Source organism: Lithobates pipiens, unplaced genomic scaffold (genome assembly GCF_037356315.1).
Source record: "Lithobates pipiens isolate NorthernLeopardFrog02 unplaced genomic scaffold, aLitPip1_a1.2 Scaffold_19, whole genome shotgun sequence".
NCBI lineage: Eukaryota > Metazoa > Chordata > Amphibia > Anura > Ranidae > Lithobates > Lithobates pipiens.
The window spans coordinates 12,517,148-12,536,514 of NW_027507764.1; the positions used below are offsets into that span (position 1 = coordinate 12,517,148).

General features: G+C 46.7%; 1 protein-coding gene across 1 annotated transcript; it reads left to right on the forward strand.

Annotated features, from left to right (window-relative positions):
* The first annotated feature begins 8,890 nt into the window (after positions 1–8,890).
* On the forward strand, positions 8,891–19,035 carry LOC143995814 (lymphocyte antigen 6E-like). Its single transcript, XM_077490527.1, has 3 exons — positions 8,891–9,050; positions 11,606–11,719; positions 18,484–19,035. The coding sequence occupies exons 1-3, from the start codon at positions 8,939–8,941 to the stop codon at positions 18,678–18,680; spliced, it is 423 nt and encodes a 140-aa protein (XP_077346653.1). The 5' UTR covers positions 8,891–8,938; the 3' UTR covers positions 18,681–19,035.
* The last annotated feature ends 332 nt before the right edge of the window (positions 19,036–19,367 follow it).

A 19,367-nucleotide genomic window follows, 5' to 3' on the forward strand; every position in this document is an offset into this window, starting at 1 on the left:
GTTCCTTGAGCAATCAGCAATTTCTTCCTCTCGGATAAGTTCCCACTGACACCATTGATCTTTTTAGCTATTTGTAAGGAGGTAATTCTTCCCAATGACCATCACACTGATGTATCATGAGTTGTAGATGTCATCATTTTTAGTAGGGGTTCCCCTGAGACCGGAAAGATATTTCAAGGGTTGTCCTTTGTGTTGAAAGGATTGAGAAAGGCTGCCCTAGAGAATCGTTGTAATATTTTATGTCGCACTGTATTTGCGCAATGGTCTTTCAAAACCAATTTTTTTGGAAAAATACACTTCACTGAATCAAAAAAAAAAAAAATATGAAACAGTAAAGTTAGCCCAACTTTTTGTAGCGGCTGACTTTTAATAAACACAGAACCGGGTGGAACTCCACTTTAATTACATTTTGGTCTCATCTGACCACAGCACTTTCTCCCAATCCTTCTCTGAATCATTTAGATGCTCATTAGCAGACTTCAGACAGTCCTGTACATGGGCCTTCTTGAGGAGGGGGACCTCGCAGGCACTGCAGGATTTCAATTCATGGCAGAGTATTGTGTTACCAATGGTTTGTTTGGTGACTGTGGTCCCAACTGTCTTGAGATCATTCACAAGCTCCTCTCGTCTAGTTCTGGGCTGATCCCTCACTTTTCTCATGACCATCCTCACCCCATGAGGAGAAAGCTTGCATGGAGTTTCAGCCCGGGGGCGAGTGATGGTTATTTTTGTATTTCTTCCATCTGCAAAATAGTCGCTCCAACCAGTGGCGTAACTAGAACCTTCAGGGCCCCAGATGCAAGAAACCATGAAGGGCCCCCCTGAACCCCAGCCAGGGCCCTTCCCCCCGAGTCCGGCGGTGGAACTCCAGGGCGTGGTCACAGGTATGACCTTTGTGAGCCCTGTAGTTCCACCACTGGCATCAGTAGTTTTTATTTATTATTATTTATTTTTTTTAGGTGCCCCATTGGGGGACTGTCCCTAAGCAGGATTGGGTCCCCGTCCCCAGAAGAGATGAGGTCCTTTTCTCCAGGGCAAATGAAGTTACCGCCCCCAGGTGAGAAGGGGTCCGTGTCCCCAGGGGAGGTGGGGGTCCCTGTCCCCACATGAGAAGGGGTCCCTGTCTCCAGGGGGAAATGGAGGGGGTAAGTAATGGTGTGTGGGGGATGGGGTCCTCTCACTCACCATGACCAAGCTGCAGGCCGCGCACTCATCCATGTTGGCCTGGGCTCCATCCAGTGTGCTGGACGGGTGATCAGCATATCTCCCAGAAAGACCTTTCATCATCTGTGTATGACGGGGGAGGAGGAGGGCTGGCAGACAAGCCTGCAGTGTCCTCCGGGGAGCTCTCATAGGGCTGCACTGCATCTGTGTGCTTAAAGTTTGTTTACCCGGGAGAAGTATGCAGTGCAGTGTGGGCCGGACTCGGGGGAGGCGGGACTCTGGCTGGGGAGAACAGACATCGGACTGAGCGGCAATGCATGGAGCAGGAGAGGGGTACTCTGGGGAGCCGGCTGAGGACACAGGTCATGCGGGGAATGCACAACTAAAGAGCAGCCAGTGCAATAGTCGAGCATGGAGCACACTGTATATAGCTGGTTGCTAAGGAGCAGGCCGGGCAGGCCAGCCATCGCTTCCTTAACAACCGATGAGTCATCAGCTGTCAGCGGGGCTCCATACTGACAGCTGAATGTAGAAAAAAAAAAAAGAATTTCCATAAAAAATAAAAATAAATAAAATAGTGGAAAAAAAAAAAAACACAGCATGGGGTCCCCACCCCCAGGTCCATACCAGGCCCTTCACATCACGTGGCGGCACAAGAGGCGGGGGTCTCTGGGTGACGTCACTATATAAGAAATGGCAGACAGCGGGAGGCGGACGAAGAGGGAGAAGACCGGAGGAAGAAGAAACCATCGGAGAGATTAGAGGGAGAACAAACACCGGAGGAAGAAGGATCCACAAGAGAGAGAAGAGGAAGAAGAAACACCGGAGGAAGAAGACACAATTTTTAATAAAGGACTTGTCAAAAATCATCTCTTGTGTTTTGTAAAACTACACTTCTTTTTTTGGTGAATGGGTATTCATTCACATGGGGGTGGGCAGAATCTGGAGGCCCCCTTTGTTATAAGGGGCCTCCAGATTCTAGTAAGCTCCCTGCCCACAACCACCACCTAAGGTTTTAGGTTTTTAAAAAGAGGCCCTTGTCCCCAACATGGGCAGTGCCCCCCTCCCCCAAAGCACACCCCCTGTTGAGGGCATGCTTGCGGATATGGTTCGGGGGGGGGCACTCACTCGTCCCCTCCCTTTCCTGACCTGCTGGGCTGCATGCTCAAATAAGGGCCTGGTAAATACCCCACGCCACTTAAAAAAAATAAAAGTTGGCATGGGGGTGTCCCCTCCAAATCCATACCAGACCTGAAGGGTTCCACAATGCATCAATCTGTGAATGGCCTCCTCTCCCTCTCCCCCATGAACATTAACAGGGGTCCTCCTATCCCACAATGCATCAAAGTGAATGGGCCCCTCTCCCATACATCACCACAACACATGAATCTGAACGGGTCCTTCTCCTCTCTTCTCCTATCCCAAAATGCATCAGTGTGAATGAGCAGTTCTCTTCTTCTCTCCCACAATGCATCAGCGTGAATGGCTTCTTCCCCTTTCTCAAAACGCATCAGTGTGAATGGTCCCTCCTCCTCTCCCACAATGCATCAGTGTGAATGGGTCCTTCTCCTCTCTGCTCCCAAAACGCATCAGCGTGAATGGATCCTTCTCTCCCAAAATGCATAAGTGTGAATGGGCCCTCCTCCTCTCCTCTCCCACAATGCATCAGCGTGAATGGGTCCTTCTCCTCTCTGCTCCCAAACGCATCAGTGTGAATGGGTCCTTCTCCATTCCCAAAACACAATGATAATGGGTCCTTCTCCTCTGCTCTCCCACAATGCATCAGTGTGAATAGGCCCTACTCCTCTCTGCTCCCAAAATGCATCAGTGTGAATGGATCTTTCTCTCCCAAAATGCATCTGTGTGAATGGGTCCTTCTCCTCTCTGCTCCCAAAACGCATCAATGTGAATGGATCCTTTTCTCCCAAAACTCATCAGTGTGAATGGGTCCTTCTCCTTTCCCAAAACACATCAATGTGAATTGGTCCTTCTCCTCTCTGCTCCCCACAATGCATCAGTGTGAATGAGTCCTTCTCCTCTCCACTCCCAAAATGGATCAGTGTGAATGGGTCCTTTGAGAAGGAGCCAAACAGGTCCATCTCTTGGTGGTTCTTGCAGCCGGTCCCCTGATAACACAAGAAGAGATGATGGTCGGTGTGGGACCCGGCTTGCAGTGAATTACACCAGACGATAAATGTGCAGAAGAGGGCAGGCTTTATGCAGCCCGACTCCTCCTACAAATACAGACCGACCTGCGGTCAGCCTTGCACTTGTACTTGGAGTCAATTTGCGGATAGTATAGGAAAGGAACAAAGAGCAACAGAGAACATTGACCTGAGGTGTGCCGGGGTCACGTGGTCAGTGTGCCTAAAAGGGGGCAAAAATAAACACAGTAGGGTGAAAGCTTAACAACCAGATTTATTACACACTGAATTAGCGTAAATCTGCCAATTGGCAATGCTTATGACAGTGGCTCTGGGACATACCCAGTGAAACAAGACGACCTCCACCTACCCAAATGATAAGGGCCGGGGGGCCCCCTGGCGCAAAGTCACAGAAGCCGCTCCTATCCTGGATGAATAGCCAAAGTATGCTTTAGGGTCCAGACCCTGATTGGCCAAAAGGGGACGGCAATGAAATATGCATTGAGCTGCGGAGAAGGCAGCGCTAGGAAAAAGGCAACAGATAACCATCCCTGGGTTTATCAGATGTAGCACTGATGAGCTGGTTTAAAACCAACACCGGGCACCACGCCTTGCCAGGCTCCAAGAACCTGATGACAGCGCCGCCTCCCGATTTCTGCGTCTTGCTAATATGTAGATGTAACCGGAAAAGGCCGGGGTGCCAAACCAGTTGATTGACCAAAAGTAAGCGAGACCCTGGACCAGAAGCGCAACTCCCCTGGCCTCAGGAACCCCAAAAGGCCAGCTATAGCGCTGCCTTGAGCACCGAGGTGGTTACCGACGCAAAAAAGGAGACCTTGAGAGCGTGTCAGATATGTCACGAAAAAATATGTCCCACGATGGGAAGTTTGCTGAGCACAGCAGGAGGGCTACTCTTCTGGATCCCTGAGGATGGCTTAAATAGAGTGCGCAGAAAATAAAGAAAGGCCTATCGGGGTCTTCCAACAACATGAAATGCTGAGTCTCAGCCATATACGCCCCGATAGTGCTGTGGGCCGATAGGAGTTGAAAGAGGCAAAAAAACTAAAACAGAAAAGCAAATAGGAACTGGATGTTAACTGTCAGGAAAAGGAAACCTTGACCGGAAAGCCTGGAAAACATCCCAAGCAGTGTAATGAGCTTTCCTGGTATTCAAAATAAAGACTTATCGATCAAGGCTGCTGCGTCAGCCAAATAGAAACACAATCCATCACAAATGCTGGAAACCGAAGAGAAGGCTTGATGCGGGCCTCTGCGTCTTAGACCTGGACCTACTGGTACCGGCCTAGGCACCGAGAGGGTTCCAGACTCCAAGCCCCTGAGCCAGTAGAAGCTGCTGGACCTGCAATAGGCTGCGTCAGCCAAATAGAAACACAATCCATCACAAATGCTGGAAACCGAAGAGAAGGCTTGATGCGGGCCTCTGCGTCTTAGACCTGGACCTACTGGTACCGGCCTAGGCACCGAGAGGGTTCCAGACTCCAAGCCCCTGAGCCAGTAGAAGCTGCTGGAGCTGCAATAGGCTGACTTACCAATAGTTCTATGCTATTGTGCAACTCCTGGCCAGATGTAGCTAGGAAATTAAAGGTAGTGTGGAAATGACACACAACTGGGTCAGGAACATACACTGCGAGAGAAACGTGAGCAGACTGAGAAACCTGTGACAGGAATGTAAGCTGCATGAAGGAACGTGACTGAACGAGAAACATAAGTAGCGCGAGCTGACGAAAACGTGAGCCAGCATAAGAACCGAGACTGCAAGAAAAACGCAAACTGCATAAGAAACGCAGGTTGCACGAGAACGTGAATCGATGAACAACGTGAGAAACATGAGAAACGAGCGTAACACGGGAAAACATAAGAACCCTGGGGAAAATGCGAGAAACCCTGGGAACCGAAAGAAACATGAAAACATGAGTTGGCATAGAAACAAAAAAAAAAATTGCATGAGAAACTGAATTGCATGAGAAACGCGAGTTTGTACGAAATATGTAAGCAGCGTAAGAACAGATGAAGAGACTTGCCACCGAACAAGCTAATTAAAAACTATCACCTCAATCTGTTAAACCCATAGGCATGGTGGGTAACCTACAGTGGAAGAACATAGACAACCCAGATGTGTGAAAATGACCAGAGAATATAACAAACGACCAGCCCATGACATAACAACACCCCGGTACCTGACAAGTATGAGGATGTGGGTGCTGAAATGACGAGACCAACAGTACATGAAAGTGAACGTAATGACAACACCACCCTACTGAATGCAGTAAGCGAGCCCGAGCAACCTGCAGCGCCAAGACAGGAAATTAAAAACGAACACTCAGGACTAAGGTACCCACAGACTGTAGTGGGTAGTAGTAAAGGTGTAATGGTAGGGGCGTCGGGAGGGGGTGGCTAGGGGGGGCTGAAGCCCCGAATGTGACCCCCTAAAGCCCCGAGTCACAGCTCTGCAGGGTCTCCATTGTTAGCCCCGAGCGCTGCGGCAAGCACTGGGACTAATCTGATCCCGAGCACCGCCGAGTGCCATAGCAGGTCCCGCCTTCTGGAGCCTGCATGTCTATGATGGACGTCCCACTGGTCCAATGCCGGGACCGCGGGACGTCCATCATAGGCGCTGTTGGCTCCAGAAGGCAGGAATTACAAAGCGGCTGTCGCGCCACATCCCTGATTGGGCGAGCCGCTCTCCTCTTCTCCTCTTCCTCTGCGGACTGGCTGCCTGGCTGCTGTAACACCGCACACCACGGCTGAGGTAGGTCATACAGGTTATGTGGGTCAGGCAGGTCAATGTAGGTAGGTCAGTGTAGGTAAATGTCAGTGTAGGTAAATCAGTGTATGTAAATGTCAGTGTAGGTAGATCAGTGTATGTTAATGTCAGTGTAGGTAGATCAGTGTATGTAAATGTCAGTGTATGTGTAGGTCAGACAGTGTAGGTAGGTCAGGCAAGTCAGTGTAGGTAATTCACTACCATTAGTGTATGTAGGTCAGTGTATGTAAATATCCAGTGTATGTAGGTCAGGCAGGTGAGTGTAGGTAGGTCACCACCGTCAGTGTCAGTAGGTCAGGTAGGTTAGGGTAGGTAGGTCACTACCGTCAGTGTAGGTAGGTCAGGTAGGTAGGCCACTACCGTCAGTGTAGGTAGGTCAGGTAGGTTAGTGTATGTAGGTCACTACCGTCAGTGTCACGGCCCAGCCCAAAAAAACTGCTGCGCGTACAACACCCCCCCCCCCCCCCCCCCGTTTCTGGCCTTGGACTTCGGGTTGAAGCCCCTGGTCCTTTTGCCACCTAGCAACGCCCCTGTGTAATGGTGAACGTGCACGTATGATGTATGGACTACAGGTGAGAAGATTGTGGGACGACAATCAATTAAAAACGAAACCTCAGCCCATATTGATCTGTAGACGTGACAGATCCTGGATGTGAGCACTAGCTAACGGAAATGCAGCGAACGAAGGGCAATGAAATGAAAAGGCATATGACATGAAACGTGAGAAACATGGGAAACGTGAGAAGGCATGAGAAGCGAAAAATTGCATGGGAACCGTAACTTGCATGAGAACATAAATTGCATAAGAAATGTTCTAGAACCATGCAGCCCCCAAGAACCTGCACAGAATATAATGAGATGGCAGGCGACGAGCAAGTGTCATGTCATCTCCGCAGCCTGAATTAACCCCTGAAAACCCATACTTTATGTGTGTGTGTAGCACGGGGTAGCAGGGCACTAGCAGCGTGGCCCCATGCAGGTGAAATGGCAGCACAATGCAGGCCGCCATGTCTGCCAACTGTACTACCACAGACACCCCCATCCACAGCCTTACAGCATGAGGGGGAGCGATTGGGCTGTGTGATGGATGCAAAGTGCCCACTGACAGGCAAAGATGCTGATGATCTTGTAATGGAGCTCTTGTAGCAGGTTGCAAATTGGGGAGTAGGATTGGGGGCAGTAAAAGCCTGAAAATAACCCCCAGGACGCCCCCCCATGCCCCTCTGCGAACAGGCTGACCCCCCCCTAGCCGGACGGGTGACATCCGATGCGGGTCCTCCGTAGATGCCACCCGCCTCCATCTACCCAAACTGCGACCACCAGGAGAGATAACCGGCGAGATCCTACAGCCGACCGCACTGCTGCTCTGTAGCTGAAACTGGAAGTGACGACGTGACCTGTCCTAACCCGGAAATTCTGTGTCGGCTCACACGCAAGCCTACGACCACAAGGGAGCAGGCAAAGGAGGGCAGGCTTTATGCAGCCTGACTCCTCATATAAATACAGGCTGACCTGCGGTCAGCCTTACACTTGTAAATATACCCCTGATGACGTCACAACCTTTGACGAAACGATCGTCGGGTAGCCACGCCCACACTTCTTGCGCATGTGCGATCGCATTTTAAACTCTTATCGAGGAGTTTTTTTCTCTGCTAGCAGTCTGCTGTTTTTAAACATGTTTTTTGTCTGTGACTCGGTGGAGTCTTTTTTTACTGATTGAGCATTAAGCTTCAATAAATCCTTTGTCGAAATTGTATCACACGATTTGGAGCATTTGTTTTTTTTTTTTGGTGATGCGCTTTGGAAATCTGCTGTAAGTGACCATCCAAATCCAGGGAGTAGGAGACACCTGAGAGATCGGGATAATCTCTGGCACCTGGATATCCTTAGCGGGATCTGTGATCCGATTGCCGTTGTCTGACCTCCCCTAACAAGGGGGTCACTGGGGATCTGGTAAGCCTCCATCTTATAATTGGTGATTAGAGGTGACGGGTTCTACGTGGTCAAATCCAATAAGTTAAACTATCAAGTCACATCATATATTTTTTATACACACGTTTTTTATTTTTTTTTGATTGATTTTTTTTACATATATGGACATTATTTACAGATGAACTTTACTTTATGTTGATTCCTTTTTTTTTATCTACTTTTTTCATGGCATATTCTCACAGATTTTGCGGTGTATATATTTGTTATTGTATTTTTATGTATTTGATTGATATTTTATTTTTGTTGCATATCTGCACTTTAATTTGAGCAGTCACTTTAACATTTATTATTATTTATAGTATAAGCGCTGTGATTTTTTTCTTCCTTTACTTGTAAATATGGTAAAGAGGAAAAAAGAAGAATAAGTAGTAAAGAATAGTGAAAGTACGCAGAACACAACACATGGAAAAGATGTATATGGGCCCCTAATTGTTAGCAATCTGAGTGACCTGCTATATACCCCCTGTGCCCATACAATGCCCACCAAAACCAATACCAATTCATCATGGCTCCCTACAGCCCAATGTAGATTGGAAACACCACACCCTTGCTCCTTCATAAATGTCTCACAATTGTAAGTCAAAAACAAGATACAAATGGCTGTATTCTGAACAATGTGTGTGCAGGACGGGGAGGGGTGCCATGTGGACCCACAATGCCCTCCAGGCTCCTGGATTCCTCTCTACACCTGGGGCATCCTTAGTTTTTGTTTAAACAGGAACCTGTGCAGCAGAATTGTTCCTCACTGCCCATAACAAAGACCATTGATTACATTCCATGTCTCTGAGGATAACAGACACACCTAGGGGGCGGCTCAGTGGTCTTCCAGGAATCTGGAATCCATCAGCCACTAATGAACATATATAAGGAAGGAGCAGGGAGGACACACACACACACTCCATTCCAGAGCACTATGGCAGCCTACACAAGTGTGCTTCTCCTGGTGGCTCTCTGCATTGCTTCAGGTATGTCCATTCAATGTGTGCTTTATTATTGTGGCATCTCTATCATCTGTAATTGTTCTGTAATAGTTAACAAAAAAAAAAAAATATCTAAGACTGTTGAGCTTGATGAATGTTGTTGGTTTGGGGTGTGTGGTTTATTTTATTTATTATTTTTTTTTGGGCTGACTTCACTAAACCTGGGGGTTCTATACCAAAGCTTGAGAGTGCAAAATCTGGTGCAACTCGCTGCATAGAAACCAATCAGCTTCCAGGCTTTAGTGATGAAGCTTTCATTTTGCAAGCTGAAGTTAGAAGCTGATTGGCTACCATGCACAGCTGCACCAGTTTTAGTAAATCTAGGAAGTCGGTGCTGCGCTAATTGCCGGCAGTGAGGCATTGCCCTGATGCGCAGCTGCAGTGATCGGGGCAATGTCTCGCTGCCTGTGATTAGCGCTGCGCTGACTTCCTGGCGGGCTCTGCACGGGGAGCATGCCAACACGCCTGAGCTCATCCCTACTGGTGGTGGCAGCCAATCCGCTACTAACTTCAGCTTGTTCAGTTAAGCTTTGACAATGGAAGCTGATTGGTTTCTTTGCAGAAATGTTTCCATTTTGCTCCAAAAAAAATTTAATAATTTATTTCCTTGTCAAACGTATCAATTTTGACTCAACTAATGACTAAGAAAATTGAATGAACATTCTTAAAGCAGAACACTCTGCATAGCATTCTACTAATGTATAGCCAGCTTTTAAGCTAGCTGCCCACAACGGGATTCCTCCATCTATGCTAGACCATGTGGATGGAGGAATTCACCATTATTATTTTTTCCACCTGCATTCTTGTTGAGCTGGGTGGTCACCCACAGCTTTAAATTTTGGACTTGTGTATGGTTACCTTCAATCACTAGAGATAACTGATCACTCCAACAAATGGCTCCCTATGGGTTGGCTACGCCCATAGGTGTGTGTGCAGGGGATGTGCCTGGGCACACCCTAATTACTGTGCAGTGCCTAATTGTATTCCCCCCCCCATGTAGGGCCCCCCACACTGCTGCTGGCTTCCTGGCTGTTGCGGGGGAAGATATAGATAGAATCTATATCTCAGTGAACACTCACTGTGTTCAAACCATAATTTAAGCACAGTAACCTGTTTACTATGCTTCAGTTTGTGAATTAACGGGAAACTGCTCAGCACAGAGCCCTTCCCATTCATTTACTCCCCTGTGCAGCTGAGGCTGCAGAGAAAGGGGGGGTGTGTGTTGGGGTGCATACCTATGGCTACACCTGTAGCATGCATGTAGTGTAGGGTTTCCACCACCTCCCTTTAAAATCTAACCCATATTATCTACACGAGTTCTGTAGCTGACACGTCCTAAGGAGGAGGTCCGGGCTCTAAGGGTATATCTGTCTTCCACTGCTCCCTTCCGGAAGTCAGATTAGTTTCGGTAGCTGGTCCGAAAAGGGCTGGCGGTCTCATCGACCACCATTTCTAGGTGGATCAGACAGATCGTGGTCCAGGCTTATGCCTTGAAGGGGCAGGAGCCCCCCCCCCCTTTCCTGTCATGGTCCATTCCACTAGGGCAATTGGGACCTCTTGGGCCTTCTGACATCAAGCGTCAGTCTCCCCGGTGTGTAAGGCAGCGACTCGGTCGTCCGTTCACACTTTCACAAAGTTGCTGTAAGCGCATGTTCAGGTGCCTGCTTTGGCCGCTAAGTTTTGCAGGCGGCCGTGTAATGTTGCAATTTACATTTTCTTCTTGTTACATTTTGATTGTCAATGCATTCTGATTCATATGTTGACCACAAGTTCTGATGTGGTTGGTTCAGATGGTGACTCCTCCGTTGGGGCACCTCTGGTTGTGGGTGACGTTTGTTTGCTGTTCTCACCCCTTGTTCTGACACTGCTTGGGGACATCCCTACGGTCAAGATCAATGGATCAGTGTCCGCCAATGAATGAAAGAAAATGGGATATTTGTACTCGCCGTTGATTACTAAAATAAGTGCAAAATCTGGGGCAGCTGTGCATCGTAGCCAACCGGCTTCTAACTTCACCTTGTTCAATGATGCTTTGACAATAATCCCCCCCCGTTCACACTGAACACGGATCTGAACTCTCACGATTTCAAAGCCGCATTTCAATCCGACTTCGGGGGTGACTTGAAGACATCTGTGCGGGTTCATGCACAGATGTCTATTGAAATCGCACCCTGAAGTCGCCAAAAGTACTGCAGGGACTACTTTTGGAAATCCTGTGCCACAAAGTTGGCGTTGCACCAATAGGGAGGCTCCGCTTTGACTTGTCAAATCGCACTGATGTGAACAGAGGGGGGGCTGAAACCTGGAAGCTGATTGGCTACCATGCACAGCTGCACCAGATTTTGCGCACTCCAGTTTTTGGTAAATCCACCGCATGGTTAAAAAATCTGATGGCCCAGCTTTTCTGGGTACAGAATGGGGAGACCTTCCAATGACTGGATGGGATGTAGTCATTGGTGCCTCCAAAAGGTGGCAAATCTCATTTTGAAATGATTCTAATTTATCTTTATTTTTATTTATTTTTTTTTCTCCCCCCCCAGCTGTTTCACTAAATTGCTACACCTGTGTCGCAGAGACCAGCAATGCAAACTGCACGACCGTTACTACCTGCCCTGCCAACCAGAGCTTCTGCATGACCACAGTCGCTGGATTTGGTAAGAAGTTTATAACCTCCATTATATTAAACTGATTGGCCCAATATGAGTTGTGTGTTCTGCCAGCAGCGGGTCTACATCAATTTTTAGCACCGATTTCTAATCGTCGCCTCCCATAATGGACAGTCATGGGGTGTGTGGTGGTGGGTTTTGTTTGTAAACAAAATGGGGGGGGGGGGGGGGGGGAAGGGAAAATACGGCGCTAACCTAACAGAAAAACACAAAATTAATCTAAATACCCGGAAGCAGCGATTATTCTGGTGTGATACACACCCACAAAGCACATAAACAAAAATTACAATCGCGCTCTCCCATATACTCAACCACCATCTACTATGACTGACAAAAATAAATAATGGTGAACAAATAAAAAAATCAATCGTGATACATATACATAATTGGTGCATGTACAGTGTAAACAATTATGCTCAAACAAATAATTATGAATTCATTGAAATAAAAATAAATTAAATATAAGCATAAATAAATTTATACGATTAAATAACTTAAAAATGTTTATCTTCAAGCACTTTATAAGTTATTTAATCGTATAAATGTATTCATGCTTGTATTTAATTTATTATTTCAATGAATTTTTATAATTTGAGCGTAATTGTTTACACTGTACATGCACTAATTATGTATATGTATCACGATTGATTTTTATTTGTTCACCATTATTTGTCAGTCACAGTAGATGGTGGTTGAGTTCCACTGGGGTTTAGTATATGGGATTGTAATTTTTTTGTTTAATTGCTTATAAACAAACCTGCCAGATGCTGAGAGTCATTGCAATCAAGTGGGGGGGAATTAAATTAGAACTGCAATATTTATTGAAACAAATTATTTTACTTTTTATTTTTCTCAAGTCATCTTCCAGGACGGCACACCTGAGAGATGAGAGGCTCCTCCCTACAGGAAACACAATCAATCGACAGCTGTTTTAAGTCCCCACCCTTCCCCTTGATCCTCAGTTTTTGATTGTGTTTCTCCCTACACAGCGAAACTGTTTGTTTTTTTCCAAATGACCCGAAGCCTGGGGCTGGTGGTCTCCCCCTGGGAGCCGGACCACAAGCCTGGGAAGCCTCTGGGTCTGGTAGGATATTCTTGTCCTTCCTGGGGGGTTCCCCTATCTTTTCCTCAGGGCGGGCAGCAGAAATTGGAAGAGCCCCCCTGAGAGCTGAAGGACCCTGGGTACAGTGGTGTACCCAGAACTTCAGGGGCCATTATCCTGTCTCCCCCTCCTTACCTGTACAGGTGGCTGTTCAGACGGGGGTGCTGGCCATCGGTTCTTTCCAGGGGGCTTGTCCCCGACTCCTGGGTCCCCGGTAGCTCGCGTGGGCTGCCGGAGAGGGCGTGGCAACAAGCACCCGCGTCATTTTCAAACTTCGGGAAAATGGCAGCGGCGTTCTTACCCAGGAGGGAAGGCTGAGAGTCAGTAGGAGCAGGCGCCCACATCCTCCTTTCTCTAGAGCGAGGAGGCACCAGTTTACTACGGTGGATGTCTGCCTTAACCACCTCAGATATGAAGATAGGAATGAGGAATGGAAGGCATTGCCCCCCCCCCCCCAATGTATATAGACTGACTGGTACAGTGCAGGACACAGCCTAACCTGGCACCTCCCTATGGGGACAGCAGTTGGGGGGGGGGAGCACTTTGGCGGCTATCCTCCTTGCGTGTGGACCATAAGGATGGAAAAGCAAGCCCGCTGGCTGTGGCAAAAAGAGGAAGACGACAACGGTGAGTACTTTACTTTCCTTTTGCCGTGGGAATTTAGCTGCAAAATCCCCAATTCCAGCCAGAGGGTTCCTGGGCATTTGAGATCTCACCTGGGGTCTGGATTCAAATAGCCCTTAAGCTTCTGCTAAAAACACCAGCCGCAGCTCCCTCTTACATCAGAGAAGCTGTATGGTGGACAGGTGGTGCAGAGGAACGAGTGTGCCTAAACCACCTCAGATGAGAAAGAGGTAGGTAGGCCATTGCTCCCCCTTCCCCGTGTATATACTGACTGGTGCAGTGCAGAACCTGGGGTCGGGATACAAATAGCGCAGACGCCACTGCTAAAACCACCAGCCACAGCTCCCTCTTACAGCAGAGACACTGTGGTTATCGCAGCAGTAGGTTGCCAGCCTCTCCCTACATGCCCAGTTGTGGTACATTAGTAGGGATGAATATAGCGTACAGAGGGGACCTGGTAGATACAAAGTTACTTACAGGCCAGGTATACCACTGAACAGGTTATTAATTGGGCAGTGGTTGGTGGATTCAGAAGCTCCCCTGGTCAGCAGGTGCACTAGGTTACCGGCCCTATTAGCCCAGCTGCTAGGAATCTGAAGTTGCTTCACAATGTTTAAAAGCTGACCTAACATTCAAGGATGGGCAGAGACCAAGCTATTGTGTGGCACAGTAGGGGTTCCCTTGTCACAGATCCTCCTTTTGGGGGTTGCCTGCTATAGTTAACTTTCATAAGCTCCAACCTCCCACTCCACCTTTACACTGTGTTTATATTATAGTGTAGGAGGTAAGAAGAAACTTTTTTTATTGGTTTGGGCTACAATCCACTCAGTGGCAGATCTAAAGGCGATTCACCATAGATCGCTCCCTACATCCTTTTAATTGAGGATTTTCTGTGCAAACCTATGCAAGAGCTACATAATTAATTGTTTGAAGCCTGCAAATAGCTATTTACCTCCCAGGCTAAACTGGTAACCACCTCTTCTAGAGAGGTCTTAAATTGGTCTCTAGGGCTGGGCTCATTGAGACTTTAGTTGCTAATCAGCACCACCTGGATATGTGCTGGCTAGCGTTTGCTCAGTCTATGGAGGTAAGGTAGGACAACAACTACTACTAATAGTAGGGTGTCCAACCATTTTAGGATCTGTTCCTTCTCTGGTGGTGAAGGTTTAGTATCTACAGCCCAGGCTATGCCTATGAAATTGCCTGTTGGTTATTTCATAAAGGGATAGACCATGACGACTCATTGGCTGCACACCAGTAGACCTCAGTAGTGAAGGTTTGTGCTTGCTGGGATGTTTTTGTGGCACAGCAGAAATACACATTGAGATTTGTGACATCTCTGCTTATAAGGGCTATATTGCTGTACATCAGAAATGCACTGCACTGAAGCTTGTTTGCTGTCCTTTATATACTAAAGGTACTGCTTTGTTTGGCTACAGATCAGAAAAATACAACAGTGAAGGTGGTCTGTACTTTCTGGTTTTGTGTTGCACAGCAGAAATGCACATCGTTGAGTCAGGTGACATCTCTGCTCATAATGGTTATATTGCTGCACATCAGACATACACAAGATTGAGGTCTGTCTGTGGGGCTTTGTGTCCTGTTTTACTGCCTTGTTGGTTACTTATCAGAAAGGCAGCAGTGAAGTCTGATGGTCCTGATTTGAGTGGCGCTGTGCTGATTCAGACAGTGCTATTAACAGCAATGGCTGCCGAGTTTAAACATGCGATTTGACATGTTGAGTTGCATGACAAATCATTTCAATATTGGTGTGCTATCTCTATTCATAGTGTTTTATTGTTGCACATCAGATTTATACAGCATTAAGGTCTGTGAGGTTTTGTGTCCTGTATTACTGCCTTATCAGAAAGGCAGCAGTGAAAATTGATGGTTCGAATTTGTTGGGCTACATAGTAGAAATACAAATTGAACCCCTGCCAGGTGTAGTACATATACTGCCTTTGGTAATCCATGTAGCACCACAAAGTGGTGTTGTGCTGATTTTAGCCATGCGATTTGACATGTTGAGTCGCAAGGCCAAATCGCTTCAATATGGATGTGCTATCTCTATTCAGAATTGTTATATTGTTGCACATCAGACATATACAAGATTGAAGGTTGTCTGTCCTTTGTCTTGCATATACTGCCTTATTGGCTGCATATCAGAAAGGACACAGCAGTGAAGGTTGCTTGTCTTTTTCTGATTTTGTTTTTGCTGCTCAGCTGAGAGACACATTGAGGATGGTGGCCTCTCTGCTCAGTATTGGTATATTACTACACGTCAGACATACACAAAGATTGAATGTTTGTGTCCTGTATGTCCTATATTTACTGCCTTATCGTTTGTATATCAGGCTAAGCAGTGTTTCTCATGGATCTACCTTTCTGCATCTTAGGGATACACAGCAGGGGTTTGTTGGCTGCAATCCTCCAGGGAGTCACAGCATTGGGGACCCCTTACTTGTTCGACCTGAAAATTGCTATTTGTTTTTTTCCCTGCGACCTGTGTAATCTTGAGGTCTGTGGATCCAGGAATCAGGGACTGCTGGTGTTGCACAGACACAAATGGTACCCATTGGAAGCCATAGTATATGACTTCTCATGCGTCTTGCAGTCCCAAGTCGCAGGTTGGGTCGCACGGGTGTGGGAACCCTAAACTTATCTGTCCCTTCTGATTGAGGTTTTGCTACACAGCAGGAATACTCATCATGGCGTTATTGTTTTATTTTGCAGCAGACCAGAAAGATTGCAGCTGTAAAGGCTGTCTGTCTTTTTCCTCAGTGTCTGCTTTTATGTTGTTGCACAGCAGAAATACTCAAGATTGAAGCTTGTTGGTGCTTTCTGTTTCAGAAAAACACAATGCTGCAGGTTGCTTGTGTCCTTTCTCAGTGTTGGTTCTATCTGAACTACACTACAGAAGTGCATGACAGAAAGGATTGTCTTGTGTTCCATATTTTTCCCTGTGGCATAGCAGAAATGCACAACACGGGAGTTGGTGTTCATATTAATCTTATAACTGTGGTGGTTTGTCAGAAATACACAACATAGAAGTTTGGGTCTTTCTGTCTTTATAGCCTTATTTTGCTGTACATAGGTAAAGCACAACAGTAAAGGGGGTTCCTGTCCTTTCCGTATTTATATATCAGTTATGACCTAGCTAGCTACACTAAAGAAATACGCAGCATTTAGGGTTTGCTTGAGTCTTAATGTTTTTACGTCTTGGCAGCACATCAGAAAACCAGACTATGAGGACTGTTTGTCTACGTTGAGGTTCAGATTTGGGTCTCTTCCCATATTTGATATATTGGTTTAGCTAGTCACACTCAGGCACACAACATTGTTGTCTATGCTTGTGTCCTTTCTGTCTAAATCTATTGTGCCGTGCCCACAATCTATGATCATTTTATTTGTGATATTATTAATGCATGTATCACCTTTTTGTATTTCAGCCTTCTTTTCCATGGAGGGGCCAGGAGTTCGGGCTGCAGCTGCCACATGTCAGAAAACCTTGACCACTTGCATTCAGGGATGCCAGAACCATTTCCTAGGGTTGAAGCCCTGTAGGGTTATGGGACACTGGAGGAAGGGGATAATGAATCGCCCTGTTTAGTAAGAACTTGGAGAGTTCTGTTCAGAGGAGTATTAGGGCCTGAGGATGAAGTATAAAGATGTATACCCGATCGAATAGGTTTCGGCTCGGTGCATGGCCTTCATTTTGCCCTTTTAGCAAAACTAGACATAGCAATATGGGTAGTCTACTCCTGCTAGGGACTTTAATCTCCTGAAGAAGGCTCTCAGGCGTAAGTAAGGACATAGATTGGGCGTGCCTTAAACCCAGGGTTCAAGCTTCTGTTAATCTATTTCCCTTAAGTAGGCTTCCCTTTAGTCTTTTGCTAACATAAAGATAAAAAGGAAGCAGTTTTATTTCCCTCAACAGGATAGTGTTAAGACAGGCCCTCTTATTGATTAATGTAGTGTCCTTGTCTTACACAGGTCTCTTATTTATCTTTTTAGTGGTTCTAAGTAGCACCTACAGGCATAATAGGCCATGGTTGTTAGATGTGTGAGATAGGCAACATTGCTAACCTACAAGTTTAACATGTTTTCTGATTCCATTTTTAAGAGCCCATTTCACCTAGATACTGCATCTGAAGCGGAAAAGGCAGGAACATCTGTGGAGCAGACCTGCAGATCAGCCGCATGATCCAGCTAACATGCCTTCATCAAGCATATGAGCGTATGGAGTGGAGGTAAAGCTCACTGCAGAGCCAAGGTTCGCCAAGAAGGTTTTGCAGTGGCCCCACCCTAAGGTAGGCCTGAGGTACTTGTTTATCCTCTCAGGTGTGCCGTCCTGGAAGATGACTTGAGAAAAGTACCAGTTACTTACCGGTAACTGTCTTTCTGGGAAATCTTCCAGGACGGCAGGCCTACTTCCCGCCCGTTGGAGGAGGGAAAATTCTAGAACACTAGAAGGTGAGTACCTATGAGGAATGATTTCCCTTGTGAACCTGGTTCAGGAGTTACTTCTCTACAAACTGAGGATCAAGGGGAAGGGTGGGGACTTAAAACAGCTGTCGATTGATTGTGTTTCCTGTAGGGAGGAGCCTCTCATCTCTCAGGTGTGCCGTCCTGGAAGATTTCCCAGAAAGACAGTTACCGGTAAGTAACTGGTACTTTTTTTAAATAAAAAAAGGGTTGGCCAGTTACTGTCAAATTAAATGTGTATATGGAGGGGGGGGGGGGGCAAAAACCCAACTATCTGGGTGGAGGAAGATATTGGGGCAAGTAAGGACTTCCATGCAGGGCATTGGAGATGCAGCTATCTCTGGGTTGCTTTATCATAGAACTGCCATTGCTGGCTTCATTACCGAACAAGCGTTCACTTTCAGCTTTTAGGCCGGGTTCACATATATGTGACTTGGGTGGTGCAGTTTTTTTAAAATGGTCAAACATTTTATTCTCTCCACACCCCCCCCCCCCCACCCCTCACGCCACGTCTAACTTGGGTTTTTTCCTATTCTTTCAGGTGGCTATAACCTCATCACCAAGAACTGCAATGAGACCTGTCAGGCGGTTGACTTCAGCTTCATTATCTCTGGCAAAACTTCCTGCTGCTCCACCGATCTCTGCAACGTCAGCGGGGCCTCCAGTATCCAGTCCAAATACATCGTCCTTGCTGTGGCCCTGGGGTTCCTGGGGGCCCTCATGAGACAATCGATATAAAGTGTGTGTAGTATACCAAGTTTGGAATTTTAATCAATAAATGTTCTATGATGAGACTTTTTGGAAAGGGGGGGGGGGGGGTTATTTTTCCTCGGCACCGATATTTGTGAGTGACTAATTTGAAGAATGAAGAGCACGTTTGGAACCAAATATCTGATGAGCACCATGAGAATTCACTGAGAATTGTGTTATTGATGTGTTAATCAAAAAGAAATTTCAAATATTGCACTCGTTTTTGTTTGTTCTTTTTTTACTTTTCATAATAAAATATTACAAAAAAAGTGAAGTCTGATTTATTCTGCATTATCTATATCTGTTTCTCAACTCCTTTCAGTCAAGGCACCCTTTATCCTCATCCTGCCTGTTCTATAGCCAAAAGACTGCTACAGCGCAGGCTCACATGGGGGGGGGCACGGCACCTATGGCCATCCTCTCTATGATCGATGTATCCTTGCAATTCAGCCGATCAGGGTAATGGGCCAATCACAGTTGCCCTTTACCACATGATCAGCTGTGTCCAATCACAGCTGATCACCATGTAAAGACAAGCCAGTTATTGGCATTCCTTTCTTCATGCTGACAGCGTGAGGAGAGCCAATAACAGTCTTGTACGAAAGGGGACATCTACACTGATCCGTGCAGGAGAGATATTGCCTGGTTTATAACAAACTATGAAAAATGTGTTTC